Consider the following 20,771-nt stretch of genomic DNA (forward strand, 5'->3'; position numbering starts at 1 on the left):
TAGATGTCAGTTAGGGTCCAAACTCCTGATTTTCAGGTATGGAAATTAAGCTCTAGAATCCCAGACCCTCAAAGTTGGAAGGAAGTTCTGAGGCCATCTGATCCATCTTGTATCTGAGCAGGGAACTCCTCCAACATTTGGAATCATTTGGCATTTGTAGCATGGTATTATGGAAAGAGGCACTGGTTTTGGGGTCAGAGGACCTGGGTACAAATCCTGCCACTGCCACTTGTTACCTGGGTGACCTAAGTCATTTCACCTCTGGGCCCCTTCTGTAAAATGAAGCAGTTGGCCTCCATGGCCTTTGAGGTCCCTTCCAGCTCCAGCCCCGGGATCGAATTGATGACTTTTAATGACAGGGAACTCACTAGCTTGTGAGACAATCTATGTCATTTTGGGACAGTCTGAATTATCAGGAAATTATTTCCCAGATGAAATCTAAACCTGCCTCTCTGCTTCTTCCATCCATTGCTTCACATTCTGTCCTCTGGGGCCAAGCACGACAAACCTCCCTCTCATGTCACATCATGACAATCATGACGTGGAGAGAGCCTGTGATTTCGTTGGTGTGGGACTTTCCTCTACCAAGGCAGGAGGCAACCCAGGTAACTTTCAGCCCTAGAGAGATACCTGACACTCAGAGATGTTCTTTGACTGGCCCATGGTGACAGAATTGATAAAAGCAGAGAAGGGATGTCAGCCCAGGTCTTCCTGACACCACATCTAGTGCTCTGTCCCTCCTTGGGCACACTGGATGCCAAACACAGGTCCAATGTCCGTGCAGATGCAACATTTGAAAATCTGGCAAAGATGTCATTATATACTGCTTTGGGGCTATCTGACCTCTCTAGGCCCCTGCCGCTACCTGGTAATGACAAGGCTAGAGCAGAATCCCTTTCTTGAAAGCTTCCCACTCATCAAAGAGGCAGGAGCGAGGATGGAAGGCCTCCTATGTTTTCTGCTTTGCATCTACTCATCTGTGTGCATGTCATTGCCCTCGGTAGGATGTAAGCTTCCTGAAATCAGGGATTGCTTGGTTTTGTCTGTGTTCTCGGTGCCTAGCATAGTGCCCAACACATAGTAGGCACTTAATAAATGCTATTCAAATGAATGGATGAAAGTACAGCCCTTCGTATAATTGAAGGCAGTTTTCCTATCTTAGCTCACCCTTCCACTCTCAATTTCCTCTTCTTCAAGCTAGTCAGTCAGAAGCCCTGAAACCTCTCTTCTGGGCATGCTCCAACTTGTCAGTGTCTTTCCTGAAATGTGGCCTACAGACCTGGGCAGAGGACAGTGGGACAACAATTACAGCCTTCCTTGTAATCATTCCACTTCTATAAATGTAGCTTGTGATCTCCTCAGCTTTTATTTTTTGGGGGGTTGGGGCTGCTGGGTCACACTATTGACTCATGTTGAGAGCTTATAAGCTTCTGAAACCCCAGAGGTCCTTTGCACAGACCTGTTGTGGAAGCCTGCCTCCCTGGGCTGGGTTTTCTGAGCCTATTCTGAGGCCCTGAACCAGCCAAACCTCATTGCTGTGTGATGCTAGACACCCACATGGCTTCTCTGGCTCTCCCAAGATGGGATTGGTGATGGGATCACAGAATGTCAATGTTGGAAGCTACATTGAAGGCCATCTAGTCCCTTCAGCTCTTGTTCTCAGGGCTTTCATTGGGGACCAGGTATACAATGGACAAAAGCCAACCCTTCTAGGACCCTTCTATTACATCCCAGACCCAACCAAGGTCACCCAGCTGGGAAGTGACAGAGGTGATATCCGAACCCAGCTCCTTCTAGTGTAAAGCCAGTGTCCTTCCCATAGTACCACACTTGCTCTGCTTGGCCTACCCAGCCCTCACTTAGAGGCCTCCAGTTCTGAGGAACCTACTTTCCCCCAGAGGCATACCACTTTGGGACAGCTCTTGATGGTAGGAGGCTTTTCCTGATCTCAAAATGAAATCTGCCTACAGACTACTTCTACCCCTTGTGGGCTAAGTTCTAGGAAGTTCTGCCTTCTGGGGCCAAGCAGAACAAGAATAACACCACGGAATGACACTGGCTTTAGACTAGGAGAAGCTGGGTGACCTTGGTTGGGCAAGTCACTTAATCTTCCTTGGGCTCAGTTTTCTATGAGAGTTAGATTCGATGACCTCTGAGGTCCTTCCAGCTCCAGATCTCTGACCCTCTTCCACATGACAGTCCCTCAGTTACTTGAAGACACCTATAGTATTTTCCCTAGGCTTTCTTTTCTCTAGGCTAAACACCACTCCTACAGCACCTCTTGGATCCTCACATGGCATGATCTCAAAGGACTTCCACATTCTGGCTCCTCCTCAGGATGCCTTCTGGCTTGTTGGTGTCCTTCAGAATTCTGAAACCATGGGTGAAAGGCACCCAAGCCAAGGGCAGCAGGGGCACTAGCTCAGGGGATTAGAGAGGGCTCAATGCTAATGAGGCCAGGATCACAAGTTGTATCTGGGCTAGTAAGCTCAGTTCTGATTCCCAGCACCAGAATCAGCTCCTGATTCTGGCTCAGCACCCATGGGCGTACCAATACACCCACTTGGGTGCCTGCCACAAAAGCCACAGGCCCAAGTAAGCAGACTATGAAGGGCTCAGAGCTCCCCTTGTCAGAGCTTTCATCAGTGAGCAGTACAGGATATGAGCACAGGTGTGAAATGGGGGAAAGTAAACCCTCCAAGAAGGGGGGGATTTGGGGGAGGGAGGAAGGTTGGAGGCAGGGGAAATGGAAGAGGAAAAGGATGCTGTACGAGACTGAGTGGGCAAGGGCTTCCCTACACTTCAGTTTAGTGGGTGCCTTAGGGAAGTCCTGAGTGGTCCCTTCTACTCAAATGAGGACAATGATTCCTGCTGTTCCCAACCAATGAACCAATGGAGAGGATAGCTGTGAACATCCTTTGAAAAGCTGCAATATTTACAGCAGCTCTTTTTTTGTGGTGGCAAAGAATTGGAGGCTGAGGGGATGCCCATCAATTGGAGAATGGCTGGACAAATTGTGGCATATGCCTGTGATGGAATACTTCTGTGCCATAAGAAATGACAGACAGGATGGTTTCAGAAAAACCTGGGAAGACTTGCATGAATTGATGCAAAGTGAACAATTGGTATGGTAAAGACAAACAACTTTGAAAGACTTGAGAGCTCTGGTCAGTGCAATGAACAACCGAAATCCCAGAGGACTCATGGTCAAATATGCTACCTACCTCTGAACAGAGAGGAGATGGACTCAGCCTGCAGACTGAAATATATTTGGGTGGGTGGGGAGGTGGGGGCAATGGCCAATATGGGGATTTGTTTTGCTTGATTATACATGTTTGAAACAGGAAAAAAAAGTTGCAAGAATGTTGGTTAGATTCGTTGAAATGTTTCTCTTTAAAAAAAACAAACCCAACATTCTTTGTCATAAGGGATGGCTTGCTGGGGAAGGGAGGAGGTTAGGACTGTCATTGACTCCTGATGTAGATTCCTACACCTGGCACTTAGTCCTAACTGGATGCCTTTGACGTGGGTTTCCATGGAGAAGCTTTCTACGGTGGAGAGATCAGTGGGCTAAGAGCCTGGGCGTGACCTGGGTTTGAGTCTTGGCCCTGCTACTAATTTGCTATAGGATTCTGGGCAATTCCCTTTCTCTCCCTAGGGTGGGACTGGACCACTTTTTAGGTCTTTTGTGTTATGTTTTCTAAGGTCCCTTCTGGCTCTGACACTTAGTGTTCTAAATTCTATCCTAGCCCTGACATTGCATGTTCTGAGGTCTCTCCCAGCTCTGACATTCGCTTTTGTAAACTCCTTCCAAGTTCCAGCATTCCCTGTTCTAAGGTCTTTCCCACCTCTGGTATTCTCTGCTCTAAGCTACCTTCAGTTCTGCAGTTCTCTGGTCGTATCCTCTCTCACATAACAGAACTCCCCAGCCTCCTCTCTCCTCCATCACCTTCTTTCTCTCCTCCTCCTCAGCTTCCTTCCCACACCCCAGCCTCCTTTCCCCTCCAGCTTCCTCCCCCCAACCTCCTTTATCCTTAAACCTTTCCCATATTGCAATTAAGTCCAAGGAGAGGCAAAGGCTCAGGGCTGGAGAGGGAGCTAACTGGGGAGACAAGAAGGTGGGGGTAACACTTGGCACCAGCTGAGGACCCTGAAGACAGAGCTGCGCTGAAGAGGGCCTGGGAGCTCAAGTCCAGGGAATTCCCAGCACTTCTCTGAGCTGGACCAAAGGAATTCTCCCCTCCTCCCCTGCCATGGATGGGAATGGGGAGAAGCCCTCCAGAGACCAAAGAGATGGCATTGAGAGGTCCCTGAAGCTGAGGAAACCTTCACTGGAAAGCCAAAAGGCTTAGAAATCAGCTGAGGAAGAAGCATCTCAGGTACCTAGAGGGAACCTGGCAGAGACCTCTGCTCAGTTGACCTTAGCCCAGGGAGGTGGGGGTAACAGTGGCCTGAGCTTCGGACACTCCTTTCCATGGCTTAGCCTTCTGGGGATGGTTCCTGGAGTTCTAGAAGTCTTGGTGGGAATTCTACAACCCTGGCCTATCTTACTTTAGGTTATTAGACCAAGGATCTAGAATCCTAGAACTCTATATTAGACTCTTAGCCTAGCCTCTAGGCCAATGCTCTCCTACTCTGCCCCAAGGTTCATTTCAGTGCCCAGGATTAGGATTTTAGAATCCTATATTTAGATCTGAGATCCAGAACTGGAAGAGTCTCCAGAAGCCATCTTGTCCAACTCACTCATTTTAGAGGTGAGAAAACTAAGGCCCAGAGAGGGGAACTGACTTATCCAAAGTCACACAGGTTAGTAAGTCTCAGCGGTAGGATTTGAACCTAGGTTACCTTGCTCCAGAACCAGTGGGCACTCCATTGTATCATAATGTTTATAATAGCAAGGAATTGGAAGGAAAGTGGGTACCCATTGGCTGGGGACTGGCTGAGAAAACTGTGGTATACAAATGTAAGGCAATGTGATTATGTTGTGAGAAATGGTGAATATGCAGAATTCAAAGAAACTTGGGAAGACTTGTATGAACTGATGCTGAAGAAGCGAGCAAGTAGAATCTAGAAAACAATTGTCATGCTGCCTACAATAATGTAATGGCAGACTTTGGAAGTGACCTCTCTGAGTGACCTTTCAGAACTTCTAAGGACTCATAGTGCAATATGCTTCCTGTCTCTTGGTAGAAAGCTGGTGGACTATTAGTGTGGAATGAATGGGGTGTACTTTGTCATGCATGGCTAACACATTGATTTGTTTTGTTTAACTTGTTATGAGAAAGGGTTCTGTGGAGGAGAGCATAGGAGCATAGAATTAGAACAAGGAAGAGATCATTGAGGTCATCTACTCCAATCTTCAGGTTATTTCACAGATGAGAAAACTGAGGCCCAGAGAGGTTGTGACATGCCCAAGGTCTTATAGGTAGTAAGTAGTGGAGCTAGGATTTGAACCCAAGCCCTTTGATTCCAGACAGAGACTTCTGGCTCTTTCATTGAAAAGTGAGAGCAAATGTTAAGAAAAAAAATTCCTTTCTTAAAAGCAAAGCCTATCTTAGACTCCTAGCCCAAAGGCCTAGAATCCTGGGAAGTGCCTGGACTTCTTCGGGCGGGACATCCTGGCCTGGGGCCAGGGTCAGGAAGTCCAGGATGGGAAGGCCTCAGATTTAGTGGGGGAGGGAGAGGGAAAACCAGTTTTAGTCTGGAAGTTTCTTCCCTGAAAGTTGCAAATGTGAGGTTTTGAGGCAGGGGACTTGAACTTTCAGTGCTGGTCTCAGCCCTGGGGGCACTGGTGGGGAGTGCTGTGAGGTCTCCTCACTATAGGCTCTGGCCCAGGGCCAACGCAAGGGTAGTTGCCACCAGGATGGTCAGTGATGCCGGAAGCCGGACCCAACTGCTGTTGTCAATCAGGGGCTCTGTGTTCTTCAGGAGCCACTCATACTCCTGCTTCAGGTTCCGCTGCTGCAGCTCAGGACCAATTTTTTGCCGGATTGTCTTATAGTATTGGTTCAGGTACTCGAGCTGGGGGTTGCCAAGGAAAAGACAGAGTGGTGAGAGCCAAGGTGGTTCAAAGCCAAAAGTTGTTTGAGGGGGAGGGGATGAAATCTGTGGGTCCTCTTCCCAGAGCCTCCCCTATGGTCCCTTCTGCTGCCTTCAGAGCTCATACGCCACCCCGCTGAGGCCAGGCTATCTGAGTTAGTGAATGAGGACCAGAACTAGCCTCCCACCCACTGTCAAGCAACATGGGCATTTTCACAAAGGCCTCTTCTGACCAATTTGTAAACCTTCAGTGACTTTCATTGACCATGGTATCACAGGATCCTAGATTTTGAGCTAAAGGGGATCTCAGAGGTCATCTAATCCAACCTCCTTTTACAAAAGAGGAAACTGAGGCCCAAGGAGGTTAAGGGACTTGCCCAATGTTGCACAGATAGCATATATGCGTCAGAATGGGATTTGAACCTCCCAAAGCAGTAGTCTTTCCACTGCTATTCCAATGCCAGGAAGGAGGAGAGAATAATGCTGAGGCAGGCTGGCAAGGTAGGTATGTCTATGCAGCTACTTAGTGACTCCTATACTGTCAGAACTAGGAAGAACTTGGGCCATAGAATGTTGAATGTCAAACCTAGAACCAAATCTATAGATCATCTATTTCAACCTAGTCATTAGACAGAGGAGGAAGCAGAGGCCTAGAGAGGGGAAGGGACCTGACCAAGCTCATCCAGGAGGTAAATAGCAGAGGCAGTACTCAAACCCAGGTCCAGACCACCCCACTGTGCCCCTCACTGGCCCTGGACCAGGGGTCTGGGGGCTTCTAGGATGGGGCTTTTACCTGCTCTGGCAGCAGCAGAGTAGTATTGATAAGGTTCCGGCTGTAGGGTACCAGGGACACCACCTCGAAGGCCAAGTAGGACCCGCCATACTTGAGGGCAAAAGAGAAAGTGGGAGGAGAATTAAGGAGGTGAAGGCTGGAGTTAGGTGAGGACAAGCAAGGCCTCTGCCCAAATCAGCTGCAGAACTAGTGTGTGTGTGTGTGTGTGTGTGTGTGTGTGTGTGTGTGTGTGTGTGTGTGTGTGTTGGGAAATGCCATCAGTCCAAGGGCCTGCAGGGGTGGGTAGGGTGGGGTCTTCTGGGCATTTACTTCCCTGCCACCAGCTTATAGTAATAGCAAAAAGGAAAACACCAGCTCCTATTTCTGTAGCACATTATGCTTTATAAAAGGTTTTCCCTATGAGGTAATGAGTACAAATACTCACTATGCTCATTTCACAGATGAAGAAACAGAGTCTTAGAGAAAGGAAGTAACTTGCCTAGGGTCACAAATTTATTAAGTATCAGAGGAGGACTTCTTGACTCTCACTCTAATACTTTTTCAGTATAACAGGCTGTCATTCATAGCTCTCCAGATTTAGTGTCTACCCCTCCCCTCCGTCTCCCAAAGAGCTGAGGAATTTCACCTATTTTCTAGTACGCCAAGGAGGATTCACTGTCTCTCCCTCCCCACCCACGTGGTCCATGGTCTTTCCCTACACGGCTGTATCCTTGGCACAGCCCCAGTTCTAAGTTACCTTGGTCTGGGCTTCTACCACCAGGGCCACATCTTCAATACGGATCCCAAATTCTCCATCCTGGTAGTAACCGGGTTCTGGAGGCAGAGATAAACCAGTGGGATCATGTAGAGGGTAGGCTTTAGGGGAAAGAGGGAAGGAGAGGCCTGAGATGCTGATAGGCTCAGGCTGGCCCTCTGGCCCTAGGAATGAGCATGACAGGATCATATCTTTAGAGATTTGCCTGCCCCTGCCTCCATTATTTAAAAGAGAATGAAACTGAGGGCCCAGAGAGGACATTAAGTGACTGGCTTGGGTTTAAGCCCAGCTCTTCTCTTTCCAAATCCAGTGCTTTTTCTTCTATGCCCAGAGGGAAAACTAGGGAAGTGCCACTTAAACTCTGTCCCAAGGCCTAGGCTACCCACCACAGGAATGTAGAAGGGGCCAAAGTTAACCCAAGCAACTCCCTCAGCAGCTAAGAGGTTGTTGTAGGAACCTGTCCTAGTTGGTCTGGTTTTTTTGTTCTTTTTTTTTTTTTTTGGCTAGGCAATAGGGTTAAATGACTTGCCCAGGGTCACACAGCTAGTTAAGTGTTATGTGTCTGACACCGGATTTGAACTCAGGTCCTCCTGAATTCAGGGCCGGTGCTCTATCCACCGGCCACCTAGCTGCCCCAAGTTGGTCTGGTTTTTCTAGCAACAATGTATGGCTGTAAGAGTTGGACTAAAGGATAGCTGAGTGCCATGGAATCGACACTTTGGAACTGTGGCGCTGGAGAAGACTTTTGAGAGTCCCTTGGATGGCAAGGAGGTCAGATCAGTCAATACTTAAAGGAATTCATTCAGTCTATTCACTAGAAGGTCAAATCTTGAAGCTGAAGGCTGGTGTGCCCACGTGACTGAACCATCACCACCACCACGGCTGAGAAGCCCTTATAGTAAGGGATTCCCCTCCTACTCAACTGATTTTGTCTTAATTACTCATGTTATTGTCACGTAATGAATTACAAAATTGATTAGAAGGGTGTTTTTTGCTGCTTGCCCCAGGGCCCAAATTTCTAATTACAATTCTGCCTACCACACTTGGGGAAGGACCATCCTCTATGCTCTCTACCCAGCTAGGGAGAGTTGTCTCATAGGCCAGAGTTAGGGGAACTGGGAGCCATACCTATGGATGTGAACATGCCTTTGGCCATAGCAATGTTGTTGGATTGGAATCCCACTGGCCCTGGAAGGGGAAGAGAGACATTGTCACCAGGGTATCTTTGGGGGCCCAGAGCAGAGTTGGGAACAATGTGGGCGGCTCAGTGCTGGGAATGGCTGTTCCATGAGGGAGATGAGGGCTCGGTGATGGAGGGTAGAGGGGAGGCTTAGTAAAGAGATGACAGGCTCAGGGAAGGGGAGAGGAGGGGAGCACAGTGTTAGGAGCTCAGTGACAGGATTAGAGGTCCAGTGAGGGCAACATGGGTTTAGTGAAGAAATGTTAGGCTAATTGAAGGGGATGGGGGTTCAATGAAATGCACCAGCCTAGGCCAAGGGGGTGGCAGCTGAGCGTCACGAATGGGGTCTCGGTGAAAGGATTAGGGGCCTGGTGAGGCAGGTGAAGGCATCTGGTGGCCTGAGGCCTGAGAAGATTTCTCAGGAAATCACAGCATTTCAGAGCTGGGAGGGCACTCACTCCCATACTGTCCCCAGGCCTGAGGATTCCTAGGACAAATGGGGCTAGGACTGAATGAGGAGGGCAGCTGGGGTCTCAGGGCAAGACTCAGGGAGAGTTGTCCTGGGTGAGGAGAAGGTTGGACATGTGGTACTGAGGGACTGATTGGGAACAGCAAACCATAGGCTTATAGTTCTAGAGCAGGAAGGGGCCTTCAAGGCCATCTAACCTGACCTCTTCATTTTGCAGATGAGGACACTGAGGATCAGACAGAAAAAGTAAGCTGTCCAAGGTCACACAAGCTAGGGCATGGCAGATCTGGCACTCAGAGCTCCATCCCCCCACCCCAGGTCACCTACATTCATGCACGGAGAGGAAGTTGCCAATGCCATGTCCTGTGCCATGCCCATAATTGAGACCAGCTTCCCACAGGGCTCTTCGGGCAAAGGCCTCCACTACTCGCCCTGGAAGAGAAATGGTACTGTTAGGGATGCCCGGATGTGGCTGCTGGCCAGGTGCCCTCTGGCCTCACCCACTTTGCTTCCTTGTTCCAAGGCCAACCTTGAAGCTGGTTTGCACTTATTGGAGAGAAGTAAACTAGGTACCAAGGATGGTAATACCATGAGGGAAGGACAAGGAGCCTAAGCTAATGCCTGGTATTCAGGTCTTTCTGTGCCTCTTCTCTCTTCCTTTCCCTTGCTCCAGCCAGGCTGGCCTCCTCACTCGTCCCTCTACCTGCCTCTACCCTTCTGCTGCCCTCAGTCGGGCTCAGGCTCTTCTTCCTCTCCCAGGCCTCCTACCTGGCCTTCCAGAACTAGCCCCCCCTCCCAGCTCCCTCCAGGAAGTCTTTTCTGACTGCTCTCGCCCACAAGATCAGCTCTCCATCCTCTGACTTTTGAAACAGTTCAGCACTTATTAAAAAGTGTTATTTTCTATATTCTCTCATTACTCATAGGCTCCTAGATCTAGAACTGGCAGCAGCCTTGGAGGCCATTGCCCTCATTTTACAGAAGAGGAGGCCCAGGGAAGGGAAGGTCATACAGGGGACAAGTGACAGAGCCCAGGTTTGAATCTGGCTGGAGTCAGAGGCTGGAGTTGTTGCTTCCTGAATATGGGGTCCCAGTTTTGTTCTATGATGTGTTTCAAGTCCTGGGTGATGGGACAGCAGGGACTCTAGGCCCAAGGCCCCAAAGTGGGTGCCTAGAGGGGAAAGGGAGACCACAAGCCCATCTGGGTAACCTCTCAACTGTCCTGAGATGGAATCCCAAAGCTGTGTCTGAGACCTACCTGATGTGGATGAGGGGAAGACAAGTCTACACAGGTCGATGTTTCCCATCAGCACCCTGGTGTAGGCTTCCTAGAGGGGACAGGACTGGTCAGCATACAGATCAGTGGCAGAAGCAGGGCAATGGGACCTTGGAGTTGGGGAGCCCATAACAGAAACAACCTGACTGTTAGCACACACTCATGGGGATAGAGGAGACTGGGCAGAAGTGGAAGGGCCCTTAGACATCACTGAGCCCAACCTCCTCATTTAATAGAGGAGGAAACTGAGTCCTGGAGAGGGAAAAGAACTTGCCCAAGATCATACAGCTAATAAGTGGCAGATTCAAGATTTGAACCTAGATCCTGAATCCCAGCCAAATGCTCTCTCCATAATACTGTATACAGCCTCTCAGATCTGCCATTAGCTAACTAGGGGAATATGGATGGCTAGCTTAGCCTCTCTGGCCTCAGCTTCCTCATCTATTAAAACATTCAAATTACCTTAGATGGGAGACACTGGTTGCTCATGAATGCAGCAAGAACTCTGTCCTGGGAGGCCAGAGTCCTTGCTTAACCCGGTAACTTGTTCTGTGACCTTAGGCAAGTCCCTCCCCTTCCCCAAGACTCAGTTTCTTCATCTGTAAAAGGAGGGAGTTGGACTAGATAATCTCTAAGGTAGGGCCCTTGCAGCTTGGATGCCATGGTTCTTTGTGACCTTGGACAAGAACCTTCCCTTCTCTGGGTCTCAGCTTCCTGATCTGTAAAATGGGGAGCTTGGGCTAAATGGCCTCGAGGTCCCTTCCAGCTTTAGGTCCATATCTGCATTCCAAGATGCAGCTTCTTCTCCAAATAGAAAGGGGCCCTGAATGCCAGACTGAGAAGCTGGGATGTGATCTGACAGGCTGTGATTTCTACATCTATGTAAGTTTGTAGGATATGATGGGAAGGCTGGTGGCTCTAAGCCCCCAGAGAACAGATGTTACCAGAAAGTGCTTTGTGAGAAATGATTTTAGATGATGGTGGGGGTAATGGTGGGGTCTTGCCTCTGCCACTGAGATGCTGTTGTCCTCAATGACCTTCACCCAGAGCCAGATGGTCATCATCATTTATTCTTGTGGTAGAGCCTTCCATGGCAGGCCCCTCTTATATCACCTTAGATCCCTTCTCAGTAGACCAAAGCCCAGCTCCTCATTCTGGCATTCATGATCTGACCCCACCATACTAATCTAATCTGAGTTCCCATGACTCCCCTACCTGACCTCTCTTCTCCAGGTGGTCTCAGTTTTCTGCCTCTGTATCTTTGGCTTATATCATTCTGGGCCACTAGACTCTCTCAGCCTTCCCATCCTTCCATCCAAAACTCACCTATTCTCCAAAGTCCTTATAAAATTCCACTGACTTCAGGAAGCTTTCCAGGATTACTACACCCCACACTGGTGTTGTCTTTCTCTGTATTCCTATAGAACTTAAGGATCTGAGGGGCAGCTAAGTGGCGCAGTAGATAGAGCTCCAGCATTGGAGTCAGGAGGACCTGAGTTGAAATCCGGCCTCAGACACTTGACACTTACTAGCTGTGTGACCCTGGGCAAGTCACTTAACCCTGATTGCCTCAAAAAAAAAAGAATTTAAGGATCTGGACCACACAGCCCCAGTCTGTCTTTGTTCCATGGGTGACTATCATAGCCTTCTTCATCTAGAGTTGGAAGGAATCTCAGAGACCATTTCGTACAACCTCTTCATTTTACAGAGGAGGAAACTGAGGCCCAGGGAAGGGAAAGGACTTGCCCAAAATCATACAGCTGCAGAACCAGTGCTCCTTCCCCTGTACCACAGTGCTTCTTTCTTGTAGAGGATGAGGTGGAATTAATACTCAAAGTTTGACAAGTGGTGGGATCAATGTATGTGTGTATGCATGCATTGTGTGTATGTGCACATGTGGTGTGTATGTGCATGCACGTGTGGGGTGTGTCATGTGTTTATGTATATGTGTGCATGTATCTATGGCATGTGCATGCATATGTATGTGTGCGGTATATGTATGTACTGTGTATATGTGTATATATGTATGTACACACGTATGTGTATGTGGGGTGTGTGTGTGTGTGTAGAGTGACCTGAAACTTTACTTGATTTCCAAACTTTGACTAGCCTTTGAGCTACTGCCACATGGCCACACTTGGCTGGGAGGAAGAAGAGCTCAGAATATGGGGCATGGGGGGTAAGGGTTGAGTGGCTAGGGACTGAAAGCTTGACCTTAGGGCATTCATCAGGCTCTATTCGGATCACATGATTGATGGGGTTTCCTCAAGCTTGCCCATTCGCTGTAGAGCAATGCAAGACAGGAGGAATGTGGGTGGTGACCACCCCATCAACTTCAAAAGCAGCTATGTTGACCCCAGCCAGACTGTGGGGGGCTTTAAATGGTATGCTGAGGAGCTGGCATTTTACCTAGAGGTGATGAGGACCTACTGATGGTGCTGTAGGAAGGTTACTTTGGCAACTGTGTGGAGGATGGGATGGAGAGGGGAGAGCCTGAGTCAGTCAGTATCTTATTACAACAGCCCAGGGGAGCACTGATGAGGGATTGGCTCAGGGTGGTGGCTGTGTGAGCGTCAAGAAGGGAACAGATGGGAAAGATGTGTGGAGGTAGAATCAATGGGACCTAGAAAATGATCGAAAATGGAGGAGGAAGCATGGTGTTGGTTTTCAGTCTAGGTGATTGGTGGGGTTGGTGGTGCCTTTGACAGAAAATGGGAAGTCTGGAGGAAGGATGTAATAGGGAAGAAGGTAATGAAGAGAATTTGCTTTGGACACATTGAGTTGGAGATGCCAATATTAGATCCCAGCAGAGATGTCCAGGAGGCAGTTGGCAATATAGAAATGCATGTGAGAGAAAAAAAAAGAAATGCATGTGAGAGATGACATGTATAGTTATCTACATGGAGATCAGCAGATGAGAGTACCGAGGGAGTGTAGAAGGAGAAAAGAAGGGGGCCCAAGGAAGAGCTTTTGGGGAGTCCTTAATAGGCAGGAGATGGGTGATAGAATGGAAATGACAGAAGTGGGAGGAGAACCAGGAGTTTGGTTGGGCAAGGAAGAAGAAATGAAGAATGCTGCACACCTCCTGAGAGATAAGAGATGGCTTCATCACGCTCAATGAGACAGACACTTTTGGACCTGGCCAATATGGGAGTTTGTTTTATATGATTATGCAGATTTGTTACAAGGTCGGTTTTTTTTCCTTTTTTCCCAGTGAAGGGGAGGTAGGAAGGAAAGAAAATTAATGTTTAATTGAAAAATATTAATTAAAAAAAAGAGGAAGAGGGAAGAAGGGAAAGATAGAGAAGAAGAGGGAGAGAATAAGACCATGACAAAAGGGGTTAGGAGCTGGGAAGTAATGAGATAAAAGGCCCAAACGGAGTTTACATGTCTCCCCACTGCAGTAATATCAGGCTCCAAAGTTGGGAGCAGAAAGTATGTGTAGGGGGGAAGTGGCTGAAACGCTCGGATATGCTTTGTACCTTTTGGAATGAAGAAGGGATCCCCCAGTGGACTGTCCTGGTGATGTCTGTTGTTCCATCCCTGCAGGAAAAGGAAAAACCCTTTGGTCACATTCCAGCCTGAGCTTTGTGGCACTGGGAGCCCATGCAGGTAAAGGAGAATGGTCTAGTCATGGACCTCTGTTGCCTGGAGGGGCTCAGCCCACCTCCCTTGGCTGAAAATGGAGAACTAGGTGAGGAGAGAGTGGAGAGATCAAGATTAACCATCAATACGGGGTGGAGGGTGGGCTTGCTTGATATAATTGACAGAGAGAAGAGGGAGTGGACTTGTGATTTCACTGGAATAGGTATATTCCTGGATGGAGAAATTCCCTGTAGCAATGCAGGTCAGCACTTCTGCAATTTCAAGTCTTAAAGAATTGTACCGAGAAGTACCATGACTCACACAGGGCCAGATAGCCAGACCATACTCCAGAATAACTGGCTGGGAGATGAATTGTTGTAAGTTGAGTCTTGTTTGAAATTCAACAAAGACATCGAATGTCAGAATTGGAAGGACTTTTAGAACATAAAATGGCAGATCTGGAAGGGATCTTAGAGATCATTTATTCTGATACCTTTATTATTTTACAGAGGAGGAAAATGAGGCCCAGAAAGGTCAAGTGACATGCCCAAAGTCACACAGCTATTAAGTGGAAGAACTAGGTTTCCTGATCTCCACCATTGGACTGTACTATCTCTATTTGACTCAATTTGTAGCTATGGACAAAGGTCACCAGGACAAATTCCTCAGTTTTGGGAGCTCTGCCTGCCCCATTCCTCCCTTGGAGGAGTTTAGGATTCCTGGGTTCTCAGGAATCAGGTCACCGGGGGGGGGGGGAAGGGGCTTTCATTTTGATGAAGGCAAGAAGAGGAAGAGAGATGACCATGAACCAACTTTGCCTCTCCCTGAATTGAGTAAGCCTGAAACTCCAATCAGCCCCTCTCACTCATCACTCCCACGGCTTCCTTTCCCTTTTACGAGAACGCTTTCCATGATTTCAACACTCATTGATGGATGCATGTGGTCAGTTCATCTCTCTGGGGCCAAATCATGGTCTTGCTTGTAGGCTCTGCTTAGGGGCCACCTAAGGGGCCATGGAGCTCACCCCTAGCAACCCAGTGACCAATGTCCATTCCCTTCTCCCATTTCCCTGATCTTCCCTTGGCCTTGGTCACGCTCACTCTCCTCAGCCCTCCTCGCTTCATACTTATTTGAGTAAATGCTGTATCCCTCCTACTAAAAATCCCTCCTTGCTCTTTCTTGTATATTTTTCTCTCTCCTCAGTCTTTATTTTTTATTCTTCTTTTTCATCATGTGCTTGATAAACAGCAGAGATAACATTTCCACGTGGGAAGAACAGAGAAAAAGGATTATATGTGACACTATGAATTTGTTATTTAAGCATTTGGGGTTTTAAAAACTATATATTCACTTGAACACAATAGTGCCAACATTAACCTGCTTTTCTATGTCCCCTTCTGAACTTTCTTCTGATCTCTTCTATGTATTATAAGAATGTTTTGTTGACAATCTTTTCTTTCTTCGGTATTGCTACTCCTTAAATCTCCGCCATGACCATAAAGTTTGTAGGCCCCTAAATCTAGAGGTAGAATGAAGCTCAGAGGCCGTGTAGCCTCCTCATTTCACATTTCAGGAAACTGAGGCCCAGGGAGGGGAAGGGACTTGCCCAAGGTCACATTGGTAGTAAGTCTCAGAGGTGAGATTTGAACACAGGTCCCCTGACTCCAAAGGCTACAAGGTGGCACAGTGGATAGAATGCCAGACCTGGAGTTAGAAGAACCTGAGTTCAAATGTGGCCTCAGACACTTACTAGTGACCCTGGGCAAGTCACTTAAACCCATTTGCCTCTGTTTCGTCATCTGTAAAATGAGCTGGTTAAGGAAATGGCAAACCCCTCCAGTATCTTTGCCAAGAAAAAGTCAGACATGACTGAAAAGCAACTGGACAATAATAATTTCTGGCTCCAGAGCTAGGGCGTTTTCCACTATACTTAATCATGCTGCTTCCGTATTTACTTATATTCCTATATGTTGTCTCTCCATCCCCAATGGAATGTAAGCTCCTTGAGGACGGGGCTGTTTTGTTCTTTGTACTTCTTTCCCCAGCACCTGGCACATAGTAGGTTCTTTTTAAATGTTGGTGAATCGATTTGATTTTTGCAGTTGTCCATGCTGGCAGTGACAGAGAGGAGAGCTGTAGGGTAAGAGTTTGAGGGAATGGCTGGGTCAATTGAAGGGGGTTTTTATCTGCTTTTATTTTAATTTTTTAAGGCAGAGAGAGCTATGATTACATCTGTAGGCATTAAGGAGGGAGCCAGTACAGAGGATAAGATTGAAAGATGACAGAGAGAGGGGGAAATTCTTGATGGAGCTGAAAGGAGGTGCTACATTAGAACATAGAACCATAGAATGTTAGGAGGGCTCTTAAAACAGAGAATGTTCAACATGACAAAACAGGAAAATGATAAATGTTGGAGAAGATGTGGGAAAACTGGAACACTAATGCATTGTTGCTAGAGTTGTGAAATGATCCAACCATGCTGGAAAGCAACTTGGAACTATGCCCAAAGGGCTATAAAAATGTGCATACCCTTTGACCCAGCAATACCACTTCTAGGTCTATATCCCAAAGAGATAATAAAAATGGGAAAAGGACCCACATGTACAAAAATGTTTATAGCAGCTCTTTTTGTGGTGTCCAAGAATTGGGAATTGAGGGAATGTCCATCAATTGGGGAATGGCTGAACATGTTGTGGTATATGAATGTAATGGAATATTACTGTGCTATAAGAAATGATGAGTAGGCAGACTTCAAAAAAACCTGGAAAGACTTGTATGGACTGATGCTGAGTGAAGTGAGCAGAACCAGGAGAATGTTATACACAGTAACAGCCACATTGTGCAATGACTAACGTTGATAGACTTAGCCCTTCTCAGCAATGCAAAGATCTAAGACATCTCCAAAGGTCTCATGATGGAAAATGCTATCCACATCCAGAGAAAGAACTATGGAGTCTGAATGCAGATCGAAGCATACTATTTGCTCTTTTTTTCTTCTATTTTGTTTTGTTTCCTCTTTCTTGTGGTTCCTCTTATTGGTTCTAATTCTTCCTTACAACATCATTAATGTGAAAATATGTTTAATAGGAATGTATACGAATAGCCTATATCAGATTGTGCGCCATCTTGGGGAGGAAGGGAGGGAGGGAGGGAGAGAAAAATTTAAAACTCAAAAGCTTATGGAAGTGATTGTTGATACATCAAAATGAATTAATAAAAAAAAAACAGAGAATGTTAGAGCTGGAAAAGACCATAGAGACCATTTAATCTAATCCACTCATTTTACAAATGGGGAAACTGAGATCTAGGGAAGGCAAGTGACCTTTGTATACAATACATTTTACTTTGCATCAGCCCATGCGAGTCTTTCCAGGTTTTTCTGAGAGCATCTTGCTCATGATTTCTTAGAGTACAATAAATATTCCATCATAATCACATACCACAACTTGTTCAGCCATTCCCCAAATGATGGGCATTCCCTCAATTTCTAATTCTTTGCCCTCAAAAAAGAGCTGCTATAAATATTTTTTTACATGTGGGTCCTTTTCCCATTTTTATTATCTCTTTGTAATACAGATCTAGTAGTGGTATTGCTAGGTCAAAGGATATGCATGGCTTTATAGCCCTTTGGGCATAGTTCCAAATTGCTCTACAGAATGGTTGAATTAGTTCACAACTCCAACAGTGCATTAATGTCTCATTTTTCCCATATCCCCTCCAACATTTGTCATTTACCTTTTCTGTCCTATTAACTAATCTAATAGGTATGAGGTAGTACCTCAGAATTGTTTTAATTTGCATTTCTCCAATGAATAGTGAATTAGAATATTTTTTCATATGGCTATAGGTAACTTTGGTTACTCCATCTGAAAACTGATCATATCTTTTGATCATTTATCCATTGGGGAATGGATCTTATTTTTATAAATTTGACTCAGTTCTCTATATATTTGAGAAATGAGGCCTTTATCAGAAAAACTTCCTTCAAAATTTTTTTTCACAGTCACTATTGCTAACTCTATTTCCCTCCATTCTACCCCCCCCATTTATTCTATTCTCTCTCTTCTTTCACACTGTCCCTCCTCAAAAGTGTTTTGCTTCTGACTACCCCCTCCTGTAATCCCAGGTCATTTTTTTTTGGGACTAGATCCAGGATTTCATTAATGTAAGGAACTCCCACTGGGGAAACTCCCTCTACCAATGCATATTGACAAATACTTTGCAACTTACAGTGATTTGTTCCAAGTCATACAGTGAATCAGTGGCAAAGCTAGGATTAGAACCCAGGACCCCAATGCCCAGGCCAGGACTCTCTCCACTATTGTAGGGGTTCTTAATCTTGTCCATGGATAAATTTTTGGGGTCTGGGGGACTTAGATGGAGAAAAGACTACATCTTTATTTCAATATAATTTGTTTTCCTTTGTGGTCCTGTGTATTTTATTTTGTCATTTAAAAACATTATTCTGAACAGGGGGATCCACAGACTGCCAAAGGGATCCTTTGTACACAAAAATGGTAAGGCGCCCTGCACTACACCCAGTTGCATCTTGGTAAATCTATTTTGTACTGGATGCTCCCTGAGGGCATGAAGTGGAGTGGTAGAATTCTCTTGAGTCCCTCCACGAGTCTGAGGCAGAGGAGAAAGGGAAGAGAGAGCACCTACATGAGCTGGACAGACCTGAGTAGGGGGGAATGACTCACCAATATTGCCCTCCAGAATCCAGCAGATACATCTCATCTTGGGACAGGGTGCGGTGGATCTCCTTGGTTGGACTGAAAAGGAAAAGGGGATCTGGTGAAAGAGCAATTTAAACCTGCTCTCCTGCCCCTTCTTCATGTAGCCCCAGGATTGCACTATCTATCTAGGGCTGGACTTATGCATGGAAAGACTACATGGCCACTCATGTGATATGAAGATTGCAGAAAAGAATCCCTTGGGTGGAGCCAAGACGGCAGATTAGGGGCAGCCACCCAGCTGAGCTCTCTCCCAATGCTCCTCTCCAAACAACTTTAAAACAACACCTCAAATCAAATTTTGGAGTGGCATAGCCGACAAAAGGTCAGGGGGAGACATTTTCCTGGCCTAAGAAAACTTAAGAGGTCAGCAGGAGAAGTCTGTGACACTGGGGTGGAGGCCTGTCCAGAGCCCCACACACGTGGCTGTAGCAAAAGCAGCCACCACAGCAGCAGTGGCTTTGGGAGCTCTTGGCCCAGAGATGAGAAGGGGATTGGACAACTGGTCAGGAAGAAGTTATAGGGGACCCTTTGCTGGCACTGGGTATAGCTGGTGCTGATTGGCTCTTTTGGTCATATGTAGTTCTGGGTTGCAGTTCCAGAGCAGAGAGGAGTGCTAGGGGTCAGGCACAAGGGAACAGGGGCCCTGGTTGCAGTTCTGAAGCAAAGAATAGTGCTAGCACCTGTGGCTGCAGGGGACAAAGAGTCCTTCCTGGGTCAAGACCAGAGCACAGACCAGGAAAGCAATGACCATACCTCTCCCAGGATCATACCACTTTGGAAGCACCAAAAAGTTGCAGACCTCCAGAACTAGCTTTGAAAACAGCAGCATGAAAAAGCTTGAAACTTGGGACAGTGCTTCCCCACCCCCAGGTGAGTAGAACCCATATTTAACATAAAATTCAAAATCAAGAAATAGGCTGAAAAAATGAGCAAATCACAAAGAAGAACCTGACAATAAAAAGCTACTATAGTGTCAGGGAAGACCAAGACATAAACTCAGAAGACAACAGTGTGAAGGCTACAACCAAAGCCTCAAAGAAAAATTTAAATTGGTCCCAAACCCAACAAGAATTCCTGGAAGAGTTAAAGAAAAAGATAAGAGTAGTAAAGAAAAAACCAGGGGAAAATAAGAGTGATGCAAGAAAATGATGAAAAGAGAATTAACAGCTTGGTAGAAGAGGCACAAAAAACACTGAATAAAAGAACACCTTAAAAAGCAGAATTCACCAAATGGAAAAAGAGGTACAGGTAGTTTTCAGAAGAAGAAATCAAAGATAGTTATAGTCATATGAAAAAAATGCCCTAAATCATGAATGATTAGAGAAATGTAAATTAAAACAGCTCTGAGATACCACCTCACATCTATCAGAAATGACAAATGCTGGAGGGGATGAGGGAAAAATAGGGACATTAATGAATCATTGGTGGAGTAATGAACTGGTCCAACCATTCTGGAGAACAATTTGGAAGTAGGCTCAAAGGGCTATAAAACTGTGTCTACCCTTTGACTTAGAAATACAATGACTGGGTCTGTATCTCAGAGAGATCAAGGGAAAAGGAAAAGGACCTATTTGTACTAAAATATTTACAGCAGCTCTTTCTGTGGTGGCAAAGAATTGGGATGCCCATGAATTGGGGAACGGCTGAACAAGTTGTGGTATATGATTGTGATGGAATACTTCTGTGCTATAAGAAATGACGAGGAAGGTGGTTTCAGAAAAACGTGGCAAGACCTACGTGAAATGAAGCAAAGTGAAGTGAAAAGAACCATGAAATCATTGTGCACAGGAACAGCAATGTTGTAATGATGATTAACTGTGGAAGACTTGGCTACTTTGATCAATACAATGATCTAAGACAATTCCAGAGGATTCATGATGAAAAAATGCTATCCACTTCCAGAGAGAAAACTGATGAACTCTGAGTGAAAATTGAAGTA

General features: G+C 46.4%; 1 protein-coding gene across 5 annotated transcripts in view; it reads right to left on the bottom strand.

Annotated features, from left to right (window-relative positions):
- Positions 1–5,332: 5,332 nt before the first annotated feature.
- XPNPEP2 (X-prolyl aminopeptidase 2) overlaps positions 5,333–20,771 on the bottom strand; it is a 67,316-nt gene continuing 51,877 nt past the window's right edge. For 3 of the 5 annotated variants that reach the window (XM_078147876.1, XM_078147873.1, XM_078147875.1), the window contains 8 exons: positions 18,797–18,868; positions 13,991–14,051; positions 10,491–10,560; positions 9,563–9,667; positions 8,715–8,774; positions 7,569–7,687; positions 6,833–6,922; positions 5,333–6,021 (listed from right to left, as the gene is read on the bottom strand). In XM_078147876.1, the coding sequence (XP_078004002.1) occupies positions 5,818–6,021; positions 6,833–6,922; positions 7,569–7,687; positions 8,715–8,774; positions 9,563–9,667; positions 10,491–10,560; positions 13,991–14,051; positions 18,797–18,868 (781 nt within the window). In that variant the 3' untranslated portion in view covers positions 5,333–5,817. The remainder of the gene's footprint in view (positions 6,022–6,832; positions 6,923–7,568; positions 7,688–8,714; positions 8,775–9,562; positions 9,668–10,490; positions 10,561–13,990; positions 14,052–18,796; positions 18,869–20,771) is intronic. The other 2 variants (XM_078147874.1, XM_020969860.2) reach the window with 1 other exon arrangement.

This window comes from Phascolarctos cinereus, unplaced genomic scaffold, assembly GCF_003287225.1.
Source record: "Phascolarctos cinereus isolate Bilbo 61053 unplaced genomic scaffold, phaCin_HiC Scaffold_8;HRSCAF=390, whole genome shotgun sequence".
In the NCBI taxonomy this organism is placed as follows: Eukaryota; Metazoa; Chordata; class Mammalia; order Diprotodontia; family Phascolarctidae; genus Phascolarctos; species Phascolarctos cinereus.